The sequence below is a fragment of the Phyllopteryx taeniolatus genome, chromosome 12, assembly GCF_024500385.1.
Source record: "Phyllopteryx taeniolatus isolate TA_2022b chromosome 12, UOR_Ptae_1.2, whole genome shotgun sequence".
In the NCBI taxonomy this organism is placed as follows: Eukaryota; Metazoa; Chordata; class Actinopteri; order Syngnathiformes; family Syngnathidae; genus Phyllopteryx; species Phyllopteryx taeniolatus.
The window spans coordinates 2266148-2284498 of NC_084513.1; the positions used below are offsets into that span (position 1 = coordinate 2266148).

At 44.6% G+C, this 18351-nt stretch overlaps 1 protein-coding gene and 1 long non-coding RNA gene across 2 annotated transcripts in view; one reads left to right on the plus strand and one right to left on the minus strand.

The window, feature by feature from the left end:
- pikfyve (phosphoinositide kinase, FYVE finger containing) overlaps window positions 1–18351 on the plus strand; it is a 59557-nt gene that overhangs the window by 26042 nt on the left and 15164 nt on the right. Inside the window, exons 13-32 of the mRNA XM_061793015.1 lie at window positions 1929–1991; window positions 2088–2217; window positions 2340–2520; window positions 2604–2678; window positions 3662–3769; window positions 3835–3990; window positions 6153–6270; window positions 6356–7191; window positions 7484–7888; window positions 7970–8070; window positions 8156–8227; window positions 10719–10890; window positions 11464–11642; window positions 11730–11843; window positions 16340–16448; window positions 16528–16682; window positions 16761–16857; window positions 16924–16981; window positions 17050–17184; window positions 17262–17382. Coding sequence (XP_061648999.1) covers window positions 1929–1991; window positions 2088–2217; window positions 2340–2520; window positions 2604–2678; window positions 3662–3769; window positions 3835–3990; window positions 6153–6270; window positions 6356–7191; window positions 7484–7888; window positions 7970–8070; window positions 8156–8227; window positions 10719–10890; window positions 11464–11642; window positions 11730–11843; window positions 16340–16448; window positions 16528–16682; window positions 16761–16857; window positions 16924–16981; window positions 17050–17184; window positions 17262–17382 — 3385 coding nt within the window. The remainder of the gene's footprint in view (window positions 1–1928; window positions 1992–2087; window positions 2218–2339; window positions 2521–2603; window positions 2679–3661; window positions 3770–3834; window positions 3991–6152; window positions 6271–6355; window positions 7192–7483; window positions 7889–7969; window positions 8071–8155; window positions 8228–10718; window positions 10891–11463; window positions 11643–11729; window positions 11844–16339; window positions 16449–16527; window positions 16683–16760; window positions 16858–16923; window positions 16982–17049; window positions 17185–17261; window positions 17383–18351) is intronic.
- Window positions 5015–5827, minus strand: LOC133487050 (uncharacterized). Its single transcript, XR_009791200.1, has 3 exons — window positions 5664–5827; window positions 5419–5541; window positions 5015–5277 (listed from the first exon to the last, which is right to left on the minus strand). It is a non-coding gene; the product is annotated as an uncharacterized LOC133487050 (long non-coding RNA).

An 18351-nucleotide genomic window follows, 5' to 3' on the forward strand; every position in this document is an offset into this window, starting at 1 on the left:
GGTACGGAAAGTATTCAGTATTTAAAATTTTCACTTTGTTATATTGCAGCTATTTTCCAAAATCATTTGTTCATTTTTTTCCTCAATGTACACACAGCACCCCATATTGACAGAAAACAAATTTAATTGTTGAAATTTTTGTATTTTTATTAAAAAAGAAAAACTGAAATATCACACAACCATAAGTATTCAGACCCTTTGCTGTGACACTCATATATTTAACTCTGGTGCTGTCCATTTCTTCTTATCATCCTTGAGATGGTTCGACACCTTCATTGGAGTCCAGCAGTGTTATATTATACTGATTGGACTTAATTACGAAAGCCACACACCTGTCTATATAAGACCTGACAGCTCAAAGTGCATTTCAGAGCAAATGAAAATCATGAGGTCAAAGGAACTGCCTGAAGAGAGACAGAATTGTGGCAAGGCACAGGTCTGGCCATGATTACAAAAAAAATTCTGCTGCACTTAAGGTTCCTAAGAGCACAGTGGCCTCCATAATCCTGAAATGGAAGACGTTTGGGACGACCGGAACCCTTCCTAGAGCTGACCGTCCGGCCAAACAGCAATTGGGGGAAAAGAGGCTTGGTGAGAGAGGTAAAGAAGAACCCACAGATCACTGTGGCTGAGCTCCAGAGATGCAGTCGGGAGATGGGAGAAAGTCCTAGAAAGTCAACCATCACTGCAGCCCTCCACCAGTCGGGGCTTTATGGCAGAGTGACCCGACGGAAGCCTCTCCTCTGTGCAAGACACATGACAGCCCGCATGGAGTTTGCTATAAAACACCTGAATGACTCCAAGATGGTGAGAAATAAGATTCTCTGGGATGATGAGACCAAGATAGAACTTTTTGGCCTTAATTCTAAGCGAGATGTGTGGAGAAAACCAGGCACTGGACATCACCTGTCCAATACAGTCCCAACAGTGAAGCATGGTGGTGGCAGCATCATGTTGTGGTGGTGTTTTTCAGCTGCAGGGACAGGACGACTGGTTACAATCCAAGGAAAGATGAATGCGGCCAAGTACAGGGATATCCTGAGCGAAAACCTTATCCAGAGTGCTCAGGACCTCATACTGGGCCGAAGGTTCACCTTCCAACAAGACAATGACCCTAAGCACACAGCTAAAATAACGGAGTGGCTTCAGAATAACTCTGTGACTGTTCTTGAATGGCCCTGACTTAAACCCAATTGAGCATCAATGGAGAGACCTGAAAATAACTGTCCACCAACGTTCACTAGCCAACGTGACAGAACTGGAGAGGATCTGCAAGTAGGAATGGCAGAGGATCCCCACATCCAGGTGTGAAAACTTGTATCATTCCCAAAAAGAGTCAAGGCTGTATTAGCTCAAAAGGGTGCTTCTACTAAATACTGAGCAAAGGGTCTGAATACTTATGGCTGTGTGATATTTCAGTTCTTCTTTTTTAATACATCTGCAAAAATTTCAAAAATTCTGTTTTTTTCTGTCAATATGGGGTGCTGTGTGTATATTGAGGGAAAAAAATGAACTTAAATGATTTTAGCAAATGGCTGCAATATAACAGAGTGAAAAAGGGGGTCTGAATACTTTCCGTACCCACTGTATATGCAGTCATACGTACCCCTGGAATATTGGAATGAAGGCGCAGGCTATACTTTTTTTCATAACCTAGGTGGCGGTGGCATATTGGAATGAAAGTGTATAGCCTTTTCATAGCCTCTAGATGGTGGCATACATTTATAAAATGTATAAGTTTTTTCCCCCCATTTTTGCCCTATACCAATGTATAATGCGCACTCTTGACGTTTGACATTTTTTTGGGGAAAAAATTGTGCATTATACACGGACAATTACAGCACATTTACTAAACATTAAGTGTGACTGTTTGAGCCACCCCTGCATAAATGTTGTTCCTGTAACTTACGAGCTTCTCTGATTCTCAGCTGAATTTCTGATGTCAGAGGATGGAGGACAGAACATCGTGATCAGCGATGCCTTCATCAAAGGTAGAATCCTTCAACACACATACTCACTTAATCAAGCCAAAAAACTAGCCAACTAATTAACCAACTATTTCCTGTGTGACTTGATGTTTCTTGTAGAGTCTCTTTTCAACCGGCGTGTAGAGGAGAAGGCTAAAGAGATGCTGTTCACGCCTCTGGGTTGGCACCACAGCTCGTTGGACCAGCTCCGAGAGGAGAATGGAGAGAAGAAGGCTATGGAGAGGCTGCTGTAAGTGATAATGCATCAAAATCTACCCGGGAAATCAAATGAAAGCAAATACAAAATATATTTCAAATATTTTGCCCAGTTGTAGCCACTTTAAAACAAAATTTGTAACCCCCCTTTGTCAGCTCTGCCAATCACAGCCACATGATGGCGCTGCTGCAGCAGCTTCTCTACAGCGAATCACTGTCGCTCTCCTGGCGGGACATCATCGTGCCAGTTGTCCGCCAGGTGGTCCAGACAGTGCGGCCTGATGTCCGTAACTGTGACGACGACATGGACATCAGACAGTTGGTCCACATTAAGAAGGTGGAGCATGCAAGCCACATAAGGCCATTTGGCAAACTTGATTGTGCTTTTGGGTTTAACCAAATCTCCATGTTTGTGTTTAGATTCCTGGAGGGAGAAAGTTTGATTCAACTGTGGTAAATGGCTTTGTATGCACTAAGAACATCGCCCACAAAAAGGTAGGTCATGTTTGTTTTTGTTTAAAATCTCATTTTGGTCTCCGCACATATAAGATAATACAGGGGGACCATGGTTTACAACAGAGTTCCACTCCTACGGAAGTAGCATCAACCCAAATTTGGAAGCTAGTTGCAACGTGCAGTCTGTCATTAACCCATGCTCACGCAGTTGTTAAGTAAATATTTATACAAACTAGACTGTGCCATTTCTGGAGAAATTGCATATTAATGTGAAATGCTGAAAGAAATCATAAGAAACATGGAATGATTTGGAATGATATTGAAAGATGTTGATTGATATGAAATTACGTAGAATGAGCTGAACAGTTTAAAGTTGGGATGGTTTGAATTGGTCAAAATATGCGAACTGGAGGGGAATATGTAAATCAAAAAGAGAATTTGGGGATTTTATTTAGAAAATTTTGTGAATTTCTTTATGAAAATTTTGTCAATTCTTTGAATTGGAATAGTAAATAAGATGGCTTGAAAGATGGTAACATTTTAAAATCAGAAGTTATTTTGAAAATTTTGTGAATTTTTTAAAAATGGGAATAGTCAATAAGATGGCTTGAAAGATGGTAACGTTTTAAAGTTGGAAAAGTTTGAATCGGTGAGGAAATGTTGAAGGAGGAGAGAATAATTGTAGAATCTATCCAAAATGGATAGATTCACGTGGGCTCAGGAACATGTCAGAAAACCAATGTCAGTAAATACAGTTGAGTGCTACATCCATAAGTGCAACTTAAAACTCTAATATGCAAAGCAAAAGCCATTTATCACCGTCACCCAGACAGCCTGTCACAATACATCCATCCATTTTCTATACTGCTTATCCTCTGGGTCACGGGTGAGCTGGAGCCGATGTTAAAAAAAAAAAAAAAAAAAAAAAAATCTCATTTTGGCACTATTCTTTTGTTTGTACGAATAGTCCCTACTGTCAACTCTTGACCTTTGCCACTTTTTTTTTTTTTTTTTTTTTTTAGATGAATTCGTACATCAAGAACCCCAAAATTCTACTGCTGAAGTGTTCCATTGAGTATCTTTACAGAGAAGAAACCAAGTTTACTTGCATTGAGCCCATTGTTTTGCAGGTCAGTATTTTTTGCTGCTTTGCCTATCATTTCCCAAATCCACAAAAGATTGTTCTTGGTTTCAGGAGCGAGAGTTTTTGAAGAATTATGTTCTGCGTATCGTGGACGTCCGGCCGAACCTGGTCCTGGTAGAGAAGACAGTCTCTCGTATTGCTCAGGACATGCTGCTGGAGCATGGAATCACCTTGGTGATTAACGTCAAACAGGTCAGTTACACATTAGTGAGATCGTAGTGTTAACCCCTCCTATTATCTTGGGGGTCAATTTGCATGTGCTCCCCGTGCCTTTGTAGGTTTTCTCCAGGTACTCCGGTTTCCTCCCACATTCCAAAAACATCCATGGCAGGTTAATTGAAGACTCTAAATTGTCCGTAGGTGTGAATGGGAGTGCGAATGGTTGTTTGTCTATATGTGCCCTGCGATTGGCTGGCGCACAGTTCAGGGTGTACCACGCTTCTTGCCCGTAGTCAGCTGAGATAGGCGCCAGCAAACCCGCGAGCCTAGTGAAGATATGTAGTTCAGAAAATGGTTAGAAATTCGTGCACACACTTGTTCTGGTGGATTTGGAATGATCTTGAAAGTACTCGAACATGCAATTTTATAATCGTCATAAAGCTTGAGAGCCATAACCGTAACTGGGGTAGTCCAACAACCTCCAATAGTTGACTCAATGCGACCGTTTCGAAACCAATTTTGGTGCTGTTTACGCTGTCCTTCTGCTTTCTTACAACTTAAAATGACTTATCAGGGAAGGCTTTCTGTCAAGGTGGTGCTGTCGCATTTCTCACCACGGAGGTGATATAGAGGAGAATGTGTCTGAGATAGAGGATGACCCTGATTTGGAGCCGTTCTCCTGATGAGAATGAGACCCTCATTGTTGACCCTCCTGTTCTCTCTCAACCACCAGCTAACGCGTTACTTTTCCGAAAATGAAAAGTTATCATGGGCAGTCTCCCCACTTGACAGAGAGGTGCGTGTAGCGCTGCTAATCAAAATGGCTCCATGCCTGGCCAGATGCACACTCTGCCAAGTACAAGACATAAAAATCAGCATTTGAGCTCTTCAAAAAACCATCAGTCAATAAATTTATACTGGTGGATGACAAATTTATATCGGCGGCACAGACAAACCCTGTTTGTGTAAATGCTAAAATAAGTTGGTATGTAAAATGTAGCAAATTTGTCTAATACAATTCAGTTAAAATGTTTAACTTAAGTGTTCAATCATATGAAATAAAAGACAAAAATTGATTCATTTATGCATTTTTATTGAGGAACAAAAGTTTTTGAACTCTTTGCTCCAAGGCGATTTCTCCTCTTAGACACCAGTTCCCCTATCTTAGAAAAAACTCTTTCACAGGGTACAGATGAAGATGGTGAGCATAAAAATGTAAGTGCGAGTTGATAAGCTTCAGGAGCTCCCTGAATCCCTCATTTTCAACAATGGTGAGTGGCTGACAGTCTCTGATCATGTTGACCACAGCCTCATCCACTGCTTGCTTGTTAGGAACTGCAAGCCAAAAGTAAATGTTTTGTTAAAAGCTTATTAAAGGACTGTAATTTTTACAAACAATATTACTCACGCAAAGCCTTTTGTGTGTAATAAACTATTTTTGAAAATTCAAATTTTTTTGTGAGAATTTCAACATACCTGGGTACTCACACGAGTATCTGCCAATTCTTCATTGCCATGCCGAGCTCTTTAATGCCTCAGCATTGATGAAGTACTCTTATTGATGTAAGATAGCTCTGTGGAGCAGAGCCGACACTTCATCTACAATAAAATAAAAAGTTAATTTATCTGAAAACAATTCAAACCTCTTACCAGAAAAGAGTACAAACATATTTAATTAAAAAACTGACAGTAGACAATGCCCAAAGGAGAAAACGATTGACCTTATTTGGCATTAAAAAAATCGAAATTATTCCAGACTGGGGAAAACTTCTTGGAACGATCCATAAATCAGTGAAACATAAATCCAACAGCAACAAAAAAAACTCCATCCAACAAATCCGCAACGTCGACACAGTTTGTTTCCTTATAAACACAATTTGGCGTGGCACATCCAAACGGAGCACTTCCTGTATCGGTCACCTGATTTTTTTTCTTAAAGCGATACACGCACCAATACGGGGTTTCACTCGTGTGCTTGGCACAGTGCTGATGCACTAGTGTTGTTCGTCCCATCACTATTCACAACATGCTTCCTTGACACCAGTATCTACTTTTCTATTAGACAGGGATCAAAAACTGAAAAAGGGCAGTAGTGAAGAGCTGAGGATAGGTTCCACAGGAAAGAAATGCAAATAGGTGAATTTGTTAATAGCAAGCTGAGAAATAGGCAGGGGTTCACTGTACTTCTTTTTCAATTTAGCAAGTGTTAGGACCGAGTGAGTCGAATGACCCAAGGTGACCTAGTCATGTCCATGGATCAACTTCTTACCAAGCCTCGACTGGGCACCTGTCACAAATTCTTCATGCAGCCCTTCACCCTGGCCAATGGTGAGCGTTCATTTTCCCTTTTTCAATCGAGGTAAAAGTCCCTCTTTCGGCCAGCATGAGACATATTGTTTGTGTGTGCTCACAGATGATGTCAAGACGCTGATGTTCTTCGAAGGCTGCGCTGCCCACCTGGGCTGTTCCATCAAGCTGCGTGGTGCCTCAGAGTATGAGCTGGCCCGCGTGAAGGAGATCATCATGATGATGGTGTGCGTGGCCTATCACTCCCAGCTGGAGATCTCCTTCCTCATGGATGAGTTTGCCATGCCGCCCAGCTTGTCTCAGAGCTCCTCCTTCCCCTGCCTGCTGGAAGGGCTGTCCTCCAAGGGCGACGCAGATGCCGAACAGACAGATGAGCAAAGCCACGACACAACTGTGAGAACTCCTGATGATAATTGTGCAATGCCTGGACAGCCAGAGGATGACGAATTTCCCCCTGGAATAGAAAGTCGGGACCATCCAAGGTTATCTGCTTCCTCTGTCCAAAGTGAGGAAGCTGGAATTGGAGAGACTAAGACTTCGTCACCGTTTTCCAGCCCTCCTGCTCCTCTTCTGTCGGTATCTCCGCCATTTCTCATGCAAGAAGATCAGCAAATGGCAACAAACACGTTCAGCAGGACCTCTGATGACGACACTTCGGAGCAAGGAAACCAGGAAAAGGAAGAGTTGGAAAGCACTGAGGATAAGGGATCAGAAACATCGACGCCCAGGTTGTTCCGAGACCCTCTGCAGGACGATACGGGCATGTTTGTGGCGGAGCAGGTGACGTCAACGGATGACCGCCTGAAGTCCATCTCTGCTGTCTTCAAGCAGGAGCTGAAGGACATCATCTTGTGTATCTCACCCTTCATTACATTCCGAGAACCGTTCCTCCTCACGCCTGCTGGCATACACTGCCCCAGCAGGGATTACTTCCCTGAAAAGGTATCTAGATTTTGTCTACATCACAGCAATATATTTCATAAAAACACAACATTAACATTTTGCATGATTTAGCACCAGAAACGTCTATTTCAGTGGTGGGTGATCATTGCTGTGTCAACGATAAGATAAACTTAATTGTTCGAAAATTAGCCCTGGTCTCTTATCACATGCTATAGCCATTAAAATGGCAAAAAAATAATAATAATTCTGGAACAGTAGACAACACAACAATCCTGTGACAGCGACAAAATGGTTCCAGTGTTCATGCTCACATGTGCCTTCCATACAATAGGTCTACCTGTCCCCCCTCCTCAGCAAGGACTTCAGAGAACTGGACGGCCGCCGGAAGCGGCAGCTCCTCAAAGACTCCTCGCTGGTCGGCAGTCAGACCAATGGCGTGGCTCCAATGAAGCCCGTCGACGTCCTTCCGTGCCACGGCCTCACCAGCACCCGTATCATTGACCAACTGAGCAACAACCAGAACCTCGCCAATATGCTGGCAGAGTACAGAGCAAAGGGAGGGCGGATTCGGCAGAAGGAAGCCAGTGACCCTTTCAACGCTGCCACTGCGGCCGGTCTGGTGACTGGCCACAACAGGACTGAGGAGACACCATCGCCACCCATCAAGGGGCCGGCGAAGGCCGATAGCGAAGATGACAAACCGACCAAGCAGAGTGAGATGAGCTTGGCCCCAAAGGTGAGGATCAATGGTTCTGGGGTTCTTGTGGTTTTGTGTTATCTTACCTTTGAGGTTTGATGATTTTTGTTTTTTTGTCAGATGGACTGTCTAACGCCTGTCAATCATCAGCGACTATGTGTGCTCTTCAGCAGTTCCTCACCTCAGTCCAGTAATGCCCCAAACCCTTGCGTCAGTCCCTGGTAAAATCTTTTACTGGATCATTACTTCTATATACTAAAAGTTGTGTTTGATGAGTTTAGTAGTCATCAAATTTGTTGACAACAGGATTGTCACCATGGAGTTCTACGGAAAGAATGACCTCTCACTTGGTGTATTCCTGGAGAGATACTGTTTCAGGTAAAACGATTGTGTTTTAAAGAGCATTATACTGTCTATACTGGTACATATCAAGAAATTAGAATATGGTAGAAAAGTCAATTTATTTCAGTATTCATATATTATATAGATTCATTCATTTTCACACTTGGGAAACTATTTTGCAGAGGGCAAATTCCTACCTCATTGCTACATTAAAAATCATTATTGGTTCTTGTAGGGATGGAACGGTTTTTAAAAAAACGTCAAAAGGTTAGGTTAGACTGTTTCGGTTCAGTCCGCATGTTTTCCCTTCGGTTCATAACATGCGCGAGCGACTCTTCTTTTGTTTCTCATCTACCAATGAGGTAACAGTCTCACGCCACTGCACAGTAGCAAGTTAGCCAAGATGGCGGCGCGGACACGTCATCTGCATCATGCCCTCCCGCGATGCAGCAGCTAGTCATATTGCAGCTAGTCATATTGCAGCGGTGGGAAAAAAAGTCTATTGCCTTTTTGAAACGATAACCCGCCCTCCTCTTTTGCTGACTAGCAAGTACCAATACAGGACTTGTACTTTTAGTGGATAATGATTTGCTGAAGCACTTCAGCAACACCCACAGATTTCGTCCTGCGTCTGAGAAGCACAAAAGTGAGCATGGACGCATAAAACATGATCAATCGACTCACAACATTGCTGACCCGTGTGCGTGCGTGTATACACACACACGCCAATACTGACGTTTGGCAGAAAAAAAGATAACTGATTAATCTGACGATTTTATTTAAATGATTTATAATTGATAAAATAAGTTATTTTAGATTTGCTAAACACAACTTTTTTACATCACATTTCCTCGACTCCCTTTTTAATTTTTATTTTATTTTATTTTTTTTTTACATGTTTTTAATGTAATGAAGTCATGCCTCCTACAAACCCAAATAAAAAACCGATGACTTTGACGGACTTACATTTTAAATAGTGTATGTGGATACAACACAAGTCGTCAAGCACTAACTTACTCTACAAGTTACAACACACACAGTTTTTTGCTGTTAACTTTTTAAAAGCTTGAATATGAATTTCTCACAGTCATTTTAAACCAGGAAGCCTATATTAATATCAAACCCATGACTGTGAATAGTTATTTTCACATGGGTAGGTTACACTTTCACAAGAAAGCTTTAGAAAACACTTAAATTGCATATGCAAGTGTTTTTTTTTATTTTATTTGAGTTGATTGACCTACATTTTTAGGTGTAGTTTAACTTGTTTGCTGTCTCACTGCTGGCATAAGACCTATTTTATTGTTTTACTTCAATGATTCTGACTTTGGTGCGGTGCCAAGCCTCGGAGCCGGAGTGCGCATGTCACAGACAGGCACTCCGTTGCTTCTAAACCATGTTATGATCATGTTCATGGTGCAACTTGTTTTGTGAAATTGAATCTTATTGCAAGTGTTGCATTGAGCTGATTTGTCACTTATTTTATTAATATCATTTAAGCCACACTTTCGATCGCCGTCGCAAATGAACTTGGTGCGTGTTCTAACCCTTCCAACAAGTTTTTTTTTGGGTCGGCAGACTCGGCATGGAAAATAAGAACCAACATTTTAAAATATTAATGTTTCTGGGACGGTAATCCAGGTTCCAATCAATTCTTGGACAATCTTAGTCATGTTGTAGTATTTTCCGACCAAGTAAAACTGCTGTAGACAGGCAGCTGAATCTTTTTTGGGGGTGCATGCACTGGGGGAAAAAAAACAAAAACACTTCCTATTGCTCCAATTTAAATGTGCCTTAAAACGCAACTAACGGAGTGATGAACGGTTGTTCACCATGGAAATAACTACAATTACATTATTTTTGCTACAGCGTTATTGCTAACAAAAACAGACATGGACTAACTTAAGAGAGGTTGGTTCGCACGACGTTAGCAATGCAACGTGAACGAAAAGCATGACCAAGCCCGCGTCGTCATGACACATGGCAGAGTCATTGTTGGGTCATTGGTATTTTCACAAGGTTGTTAAAACTTATAAACATACCTGTTGGAAAGCACCGGTCAGGCCACTCCTGTTACTGAGAAGATTGAGGATTGACTGTCCTGTGACGTCACAGCTCTAAGTAGTTGGCATCATTCTGCACTACTCAGACACCATTCAGCATGTCATCATCTTTGTCTTGTGTTGTAATGTGCTAATGTATATTTTAATAAATAAATAATGGGGGGGAGGGGAAATCGGCTGATTATGATTATTTTAAAGAGGGCTAAAATTGGCCGATTAAATCGGCTGGCCTGATAAATAAATAGAGAGGGAACAAGAAGTGTTTGCAGTGCAATTCTGTCACCTCGTGGCCTTTTATAGGTATTGTTGGGAAAGCGTCTGATTTTATTAATTAAATATATTATTATATTATTAGCCAGATTTCCAGCTCTATGGTTATCAATACACTTTACCCTTTGCCTCACATCACAAAAAAAAGCAAGGCATGCTTTTCCAACCCAATTTGGGGTTCTGTTTCGTTTCAGGTCATCTTACCAGTGTCCAAGCATATTCTGTGAGACTCCTATGGTGCACCACATCCGCCGCTTTGTGCACGGCAATGGCTGCGTGCAGATTGTGCTGAAGGAGCTCGACTCTCCTGTTCCTGGTTACCAGCATACCATTCTCAACTACTCCTGGTGCCGCATCTGCAAACAGGTAGCTAATAATGTTTAAGTTGACCTTGCTTAAATGAAGGTTGACTTGCTTTATGCATGCGCCACAAAATTGCTCGTACCCCTCTGTTAATGAAAGAAAAACCCACGGTGGTCACAGGAATAACTTAAACCTAACAAAAGTAATATTAAATAAACATTTAATGAAAATTAATCAATGAAAATCAGACGTTGCTTTTGAATTGTGGTTCAACAGATTTTTTTAAAAAAACAAACTCATGAAACAGGCCTTGACAAAAAAATTATGCTACCCGTAGAAAAGATTGACAATTTGACCATAGGGACATGTTCAAACAAGGTCTCTAATAAGCATCTCAGGTGTCTTCAAACTTGTAGTTTGGCTTATTTAAAGGGTGACAAGTAATCACTGTGCTGTTTGTTGACATGGTGTCATTGGTTAATTTTCATTATCTTTGTATTTATTATTACTTTTGTCAGATTCAAATGATTTCTGAGACCACTGTGGGTTTTTCTTTCAATACCGGAGGGGTACCAACAATTTTGTCTTTGTACGTGTACTTGCTTTGTGTTTTCTGATGTTGTTTTCCATTTTCAGGTGACCCCTGTGGTGCCGCTGTCCAACGACTCATGGTCCATGTCTTTTGCCAAATACCTTGAGCTGCACTTCTATGGCCACCAGTACACCAGGCGGGCCAATGCGGAGCCCTGTGGACACTCCATCCACAAAGACTACCACCAGTACTTTTCCTACAACCAGATGGTGGCCTCCTTCAGGTAGGTCCTCAGCCCTCACTTGGTACAACTTTACGCTGTCCGTCCACATCTTTGCTCAATGAAATGTCCACTTCATCTCCCTTTTAGTTACACCTCTGTGAGGCTGTTGGAGATTAGTCTTCCCCGTCCCAAGATTTTCATCAGGAACCTGGGGCCTTCCAAAGCCATTCTCCAGCAGGACCTGAAAGACTTCTCCCAAAAGTAAATCAACCCTATAGCGTGCAACATATTGTGAATGTTGGTCACAAAAAACATGCAGGAATCTCCAATAACTTGATTCAATGGAACCTCTAAAGTCAAACACAGCTGAAAGGTTGAATTAAGGCAACTGGACTGTTGTTGTTTGTTGAAGACCTCAACAAACAAGAACAGTCCAGTTGCTGGGATTCAACCTTTGCCGATTACTATGACCTGGATGACTGACAAGCTACACAGACGCACAGTTAAAAATCTTAAAAACATTTCCTGTACAGCCGTCGTGTACAGTCAGGGCATTTAAGGCTTTCTCTGCTGGCCTAAACAATATCAAAAGCACTGACCTAAATTTACAACTTAAGCTATGAATTAATCATTATCAGTATTTTTATAATATATAACATAATAAACAATATATAATATAAATAATAATATATGTACATTTTATTTCCAACAGTCTTTTGTCTTCATTTCATAGGATGTCTTGATTGCCCAGCTTCCAGTAATGTACAATATCCATCCATACAATTTCCGTACTGCTTATCCTCACTATGTAGAACATCTGACAAGCGGCATATCCTCGAATGTTTGGTGAACAATTTTCGATTCAATTGTTGACATGGGGTTGCGTGTGCAGTGCGAGCTGGGCGGTGGCCGAAGGCGGGGACCTTGGCGATCCGATCCCCGGCTACAAAAGCTGGCTCTAGGGACGTGGAATGTCACCTCTCTGGCAGGGAAGGAGCCCGAGCTGGTGTGTGAGGCCGAGAAGTTCCGACGCGATATAGTCGGACTCTCCTCCACGCACAGCTTGGGCTCTGGTACCAGTCCTCTCGAGAGGGGTTGGACTCTCTTCCACTCTGGAGTTGCCCACGGTGAGAGGCGCCGAGCAGGTGTGGGTATACTTATTGCTCCCCGGCTCGGTGCCTGTACGTTGGGGTTCACCCCGGTGGACGAGAGGGTAGCCTCCCTGCGCCTTCGGGTGGGGGGACTGGTCCTCACTGTTGTTTGTGCCTATGCACCAAACAGCAGTTCAGAGTACCCACCCTTTTTGGAGTCCTTGGAGGGGGTGCTGGAGAGTGCTCCCGCTGGGGACTCCATCGTTCTGCTGGGGGACTTCAATGCTCACGTGGGCAATGACAGTGAGACCTGGAAGGGCGTGATTGGGAGGAACAGCCCCCCCGATCAGAACCTGAGCGGTGTTCTGTTATTGGACTTCTGTGCTCATCACGGATTGTCCACAACGAACACCATGTTCAAGCCATCAGGGTGTCCACACGTGCACTTGGCACCAGGACACCCAAGGTCGCAGTTCGATGATTGACTTTGTGGTTGTGTCATCAGACTTGCGGCCGCATGTCTTGGACACTCTGGTAAAGAGAGGGGTGACACTGTCAACTGATCACCACCTGGTGGTGAGTTGGCTTCGATGCTGGGGGAAGATGCCGGTCCGACGTGGCAGGCCCAAACGTATTGTGAGGGTCTGCTGGGAACGTCTGGCGGAATCCTCTGTCAGAAGGAGTTTCAACTCCCACCTCCGACAGAACTTTGCTCATGTTCCGGGGAGGCGGGGGACATCGAGTCAGAGTGGACCATGTTCCGCGCCTCCATTACTGAGGCGGTCGACCGGAGCTGTGGCTGTAAGATGGTTGGTGCCTGTCGTGGCGGCAATCCCCGAACCCGTTGGTGGACACCAACGGTGAGGGATGCCGTCAAGCTGAAGAAGGAGTCCTGTCGGGCCTTTTTGGCCTGTAGGACTCCTGAGGCAGCTGACGGGTAACTGCTGGCCAAGCGGAATGCAGCTTTGGTGGTCGCTGAAGCAAAAACTCGGGCATGGGAGGAGTTCGGTGAGGCCATGGAGAAAGACTTCCGGACGGTTTCGAGGAAATTCTGGTCCACATCCGGCGCCTCAGGAGGGGGAAGCAGTGCACCATCAACACTGTGTATAGTGGGGATGGGGCGCTGCTGACCTCGACTCGGGACGTTGTGACCTCCTCAATTCCACCGACACGCCTTCCCATGAGGAAGCAGAGTCTGGGTTCTCTGAGGCGGGCTCTCCTATCTCTGGGGTTGAGGTCACTGAGGTCGGGGATGAGATCCTGCCCCAAGTGGAGGAGTTCAAGTATCTTGGGGTCTTGTTCACGAGTGAGGGAAGAATGGAACGGGAGATTGACAGGCGAATCGGTGCAGCGTCTGCGGTGATGCGGACTTTGTACCAATCTGTCGTGGTAAAGAAGGAGCTAAGCTGAAAGGCGAAGCTCTCAATTTACCGGTCGATCTACGTTCCTACACTCACCTATTGTCACGAGCTGTGGGTCGTGACCGAAAGAACAAGATCCCGGATACAAGCGGCCAAAATGAGTCTCCTTTGCAGGGTGTCCGGGCTCTCCCTTAGAGATAGGGTGAGAAGCTCGGTCATCCGGGAGGATCTCAGAGTAGAGCCGCTGCTCCTTCACATCGAGAGGAGCCAGATGAGGTGGCTGGGGCATCTGATTCGGATGCCTCCTGGACGCCTCTCTGGTGAGGTTTTCCGGGCACGTCCCACCAGGAGGAGACCCCGGGGACGACCCAGGACACGCTGGAGAGACTACATCCTTCGGCTGGGATCCCCCCCGGAAGAGATGGATGAAGTGGCTGGGGGAGACAGAAGTTTGGCCGTCCCTGCTAAAGCTACTGCGACCCGACCTCGGATAAGCGGTAGAAAATGGATGGATGGATGGCACTATGCACCTCTGAAGGCTGAGTGCTATCAGCTTTTTCCCGTCCTCTGATTGGTTGGCTAAATAGTCTTCTATGTTTACCCCTCCGATTGGTTGAGCTGAATATGCTATTGAGATTGATTTACTGGGGAGGATGATGTCGGACATGATTAAAAAAATAATTTTCAAGGTGCATTTTTGAAGAAAAACGGCGCTTTCTGAAGCTATGTGAACCAGTATAGTTGCTGTCTAGTTTGTTTCAACCCAAAAGAGGATTTGTTTGGGCACTTTCTTTTCTTTCTTTTCTTTTTTGTCCTGTTTGGCTGTTTGGTCAAGCAGAATGGAGACAGTTTTACTGTGGCACAGTGGAGTTGATAAGCTCTCACTGTGTATTCTGATGGATATTTTTTGAAAATTTCAGTCCGAGAATATTTTTTTATAGGGGAGTCACAGAAAAAAAAAAAGGAAGAGACAGTGAAAAGATAACTAAATAATATAGGAAGAGAAAACGACAAAAGACAGGACACTAGGAAAGATGAGGAAACTAAATCATTATGACACAATGACACAGATTTGAGTGTTGTATGGGACAGTAGTGCTACACTCTGTGAAGAACGGGCAGGACAATATAGGAGAGGACCGGAGGGGAGTGTGCAGGACAGATGTAGTGGACCCGGCTGCGTAATTGAAGTGTGGTGGGAATGGCTGTGTAAATTCTAAACATCTATAAAAACAGAGTGCAACTGAGGGGAAACCCAGAACGTTTGCATAGTTATAAGAGTTATCAATAAATGGCAAATAAATCCCAGGCGTGTGTGTCTGCAGACACGTGCAGGTGAATTGACACCGTCTCGCCTGCACAATAACTGTTAGAGGTGTCCTGTCATTGCTGCGCCCGCACAGCAGGGGTTGAGGACCCCACCCCACCAGCCCGAGAAGCGCAGTCGGGCCGAGGGGCCGACCCAAGAGCAGCCCTTTGGAAGGGACACCACCCACACCAAGAGACCCAGGGTGGTCCACCTGCCTCACCGAGGCGCCCCAAAACGGGCTACCCGGAGGAGGCCAAAGGGGCCTAACGCCACCCCAGCCCCAGGAGAGCAACATGCCCCCCACCAACCCACAGGGCCCACCCATGTAGTCATTCCCTGCCCAGCCAGAGGCCGAGACAATGTCCCCCGTTTGGTGAAAAGGAGGGCAGATAGGGGCGCGATAAGGGGGACAACCCGGAGAGAAGCCATGGGGCATGAGCGGGGAGCCCCCACCCCAAGCAGCCACCCAGCCAGTGAGGCCTGGCCGCAGGAGCACCGCCATGAGCCTAGTGGAAACCCACCTTCCCCCGTTACTATCACTGACTGGCAGTCATTGGCCCTACCCATGTGCGAGTGGCCCCTGATTAGTGTAGTGCATTAAAATCTGGAGTGGCCCGTGAAGATTTGGGGGAGCTGCTGCCCGGCAGCCAAACCCCCGACCCAAATCCCACTACCCTCCAGAGATCGGTGTATGTAGTGCATTAAAAATTTTGGGCACTTTCAGAGCAGCATGTATAGGCATGACAGCTAGCTTACACAGGAAGGAGGTCTGCTGTGTCTGTATCTGCACCTCCGGTGACTATGATGTATTTTATATAAAATTTCTATGTTTTTGTCATGTTGTTAGATAAATATTGATTGTGAACTGTAGGGATTTGTTTTTCCATTATTTCCAATGAGACATGGTAGCGTTAACTGTACTTAATTATTCCGCTAAACCAAATGTATTTGACTATATGACATATGGCCTAATGGTCTTTTGTGTCTCTGACCTCAGAGTAACCCAGGTCTACTTGGCCATTGACGACCGCCTCACCTCCCTGAAGACGGAGACCTTCAGTAAAACGCGAGAGGAGAAGATGGAGGACCTCTTTGCCCAGAAAGATGTACATCCTTCCTCCTTTCCTACATTTACATTTCCTCTTCCTGCTGCTTTTTAATGTTCACAGTGGCATCTGTGTGCAGATGGAGGAGGCCGAGCTACGTAGCTGGATTGAGAAGCTCCAAGCGCGACTTCAGGCCTGCTGTCTGGATTCTCCGCAGCAGCTCCAGGCAGTGCTAGAGTCTCTGGTGGTGAAGAAGCAGAGCCTCTGTGAGATGCTGCAGTCGTGGAACAGCAGGTCATAGACGTGGTTGCTCTCGACCACTGTCACATTTTTAAGCTTGTCACTGACGTACTCCTCTTGGTTTCTTCTCAGGCTGCAAGACTTGTTCCAGCAGGAGAAAGGCCGCAAGCGTCTGTCGGTCCCCCCGAGCCCGGGCCGCCACCGACAGACTGCCGCTGATGACAGCAAGGTCAGTGTAGTGCATTCAGCTACCGACAGAATTTTCTCAATACTTGACGCGTTGTTTTAATGACAGAGCACCCTGGACTCTTCACCCCGTAACCCCTCGCCGGTGGTGCAGAATGGTGACAAAGGTAGGACTATGACCTTGTGTGAAATCCTGCTCAGCAAAACAAGCCTAATGAGTTTTCATTTTGAATAGAGGACCGTCACCTCAACACATTGCCCTCCACATCCTCCTCCTCCACCATACTGCTGTCGCCCGGGGAACCTGGAGCTGAGCCCGTTACGCCTTGCCCCTCTTTCACGGAGCCGGACTCTGTCAGCATCCCAGAAGGTAAACACTCACTAAAACTTACAATTCTCTTTCTATAATCACGTGTTAAGATATTCTGCATTTTCTGGGCTCACCAGACGTGTTTGATGGACACTTGCTGGGCTCCACTGACAGTCAGGTGAAAGAGAAGTCCACCATGAAGGCTATTCTCGCAAACTTCCTGCCAGGCAACAGCTACAACTCCATTCCCGTTCCATTGTGAGTGTTGCAGTCACCACGTGGCACCACAGAACACAAGATAGAATTTTATTTCAAACATGAGGTAAACGTGTTGAAGTTTTGATGAAACTGTATTTGAATGCATAAAAAATGCACAAGCTGTCTGGTGGGATGCATTGTAAATTATTTAGCACATTGTTTTATTTGAACTAGGACCTACAACTCCTGGCAAACATTATGGAATCACCACTCCTGGTGGATGATCATATAAATGTTTCATTTTGGCAAAAAGGCAAATCACGGATGTAACAAAGTCTTTACAAACCACCCTTCTGGCTTTAAGAAACACAAACAAAAAGCAAGAAAAAAAATTATCTGTCACTTTTTTTTTTTTTTTTTTTCAGCAAGTAGAAGAAAAATATTGAATTACTTCTGATGAAATAATTATGGAATCCGCTTGTAATTTTTGGTTCTAAAACAAACACCTACATCAGATTAAATCTGCTAATTAGTCCGCAGTTAAATAAGAGTGGTCACACCTTGGAGAGCTGTTGCACCAAATGGATTGACATGAATTATGGCTCCAACATGAGAGATGTCAGTTGAAATAAAGTAGAGAGTGATAATTCTTCAAGAAGGTAAAAGATGTTGGTTGTTCCCCGTCAGCAGTAGGGTTGGGAATCGAGAACCGACTGGAACCGGGACTAACGTTCCGGTTCTCCCAGAATCGTTCAAATTATATCATTCGGTTCAGAGTTTCGATGCCTACAGTCCGCCAACCCCAAAGAATAAAGTGTTGAAAACCAACAAAGGAGAACGTGCACGAAGACGTGCTTGTGCCCAACAGCAGCGGTGAACAAAAGTGTGAGCTATGTTAAAATAAATGACCAGTCACCTCAGTGCAACACTTGGATTAAGATTATATTGTGCAAAGGAGGCTTTCACGATTTGTAGAAGTCTGACACGCTCCCTCCCGCTCCGATCCTCAGTCTCCACCGCAGAGAACTT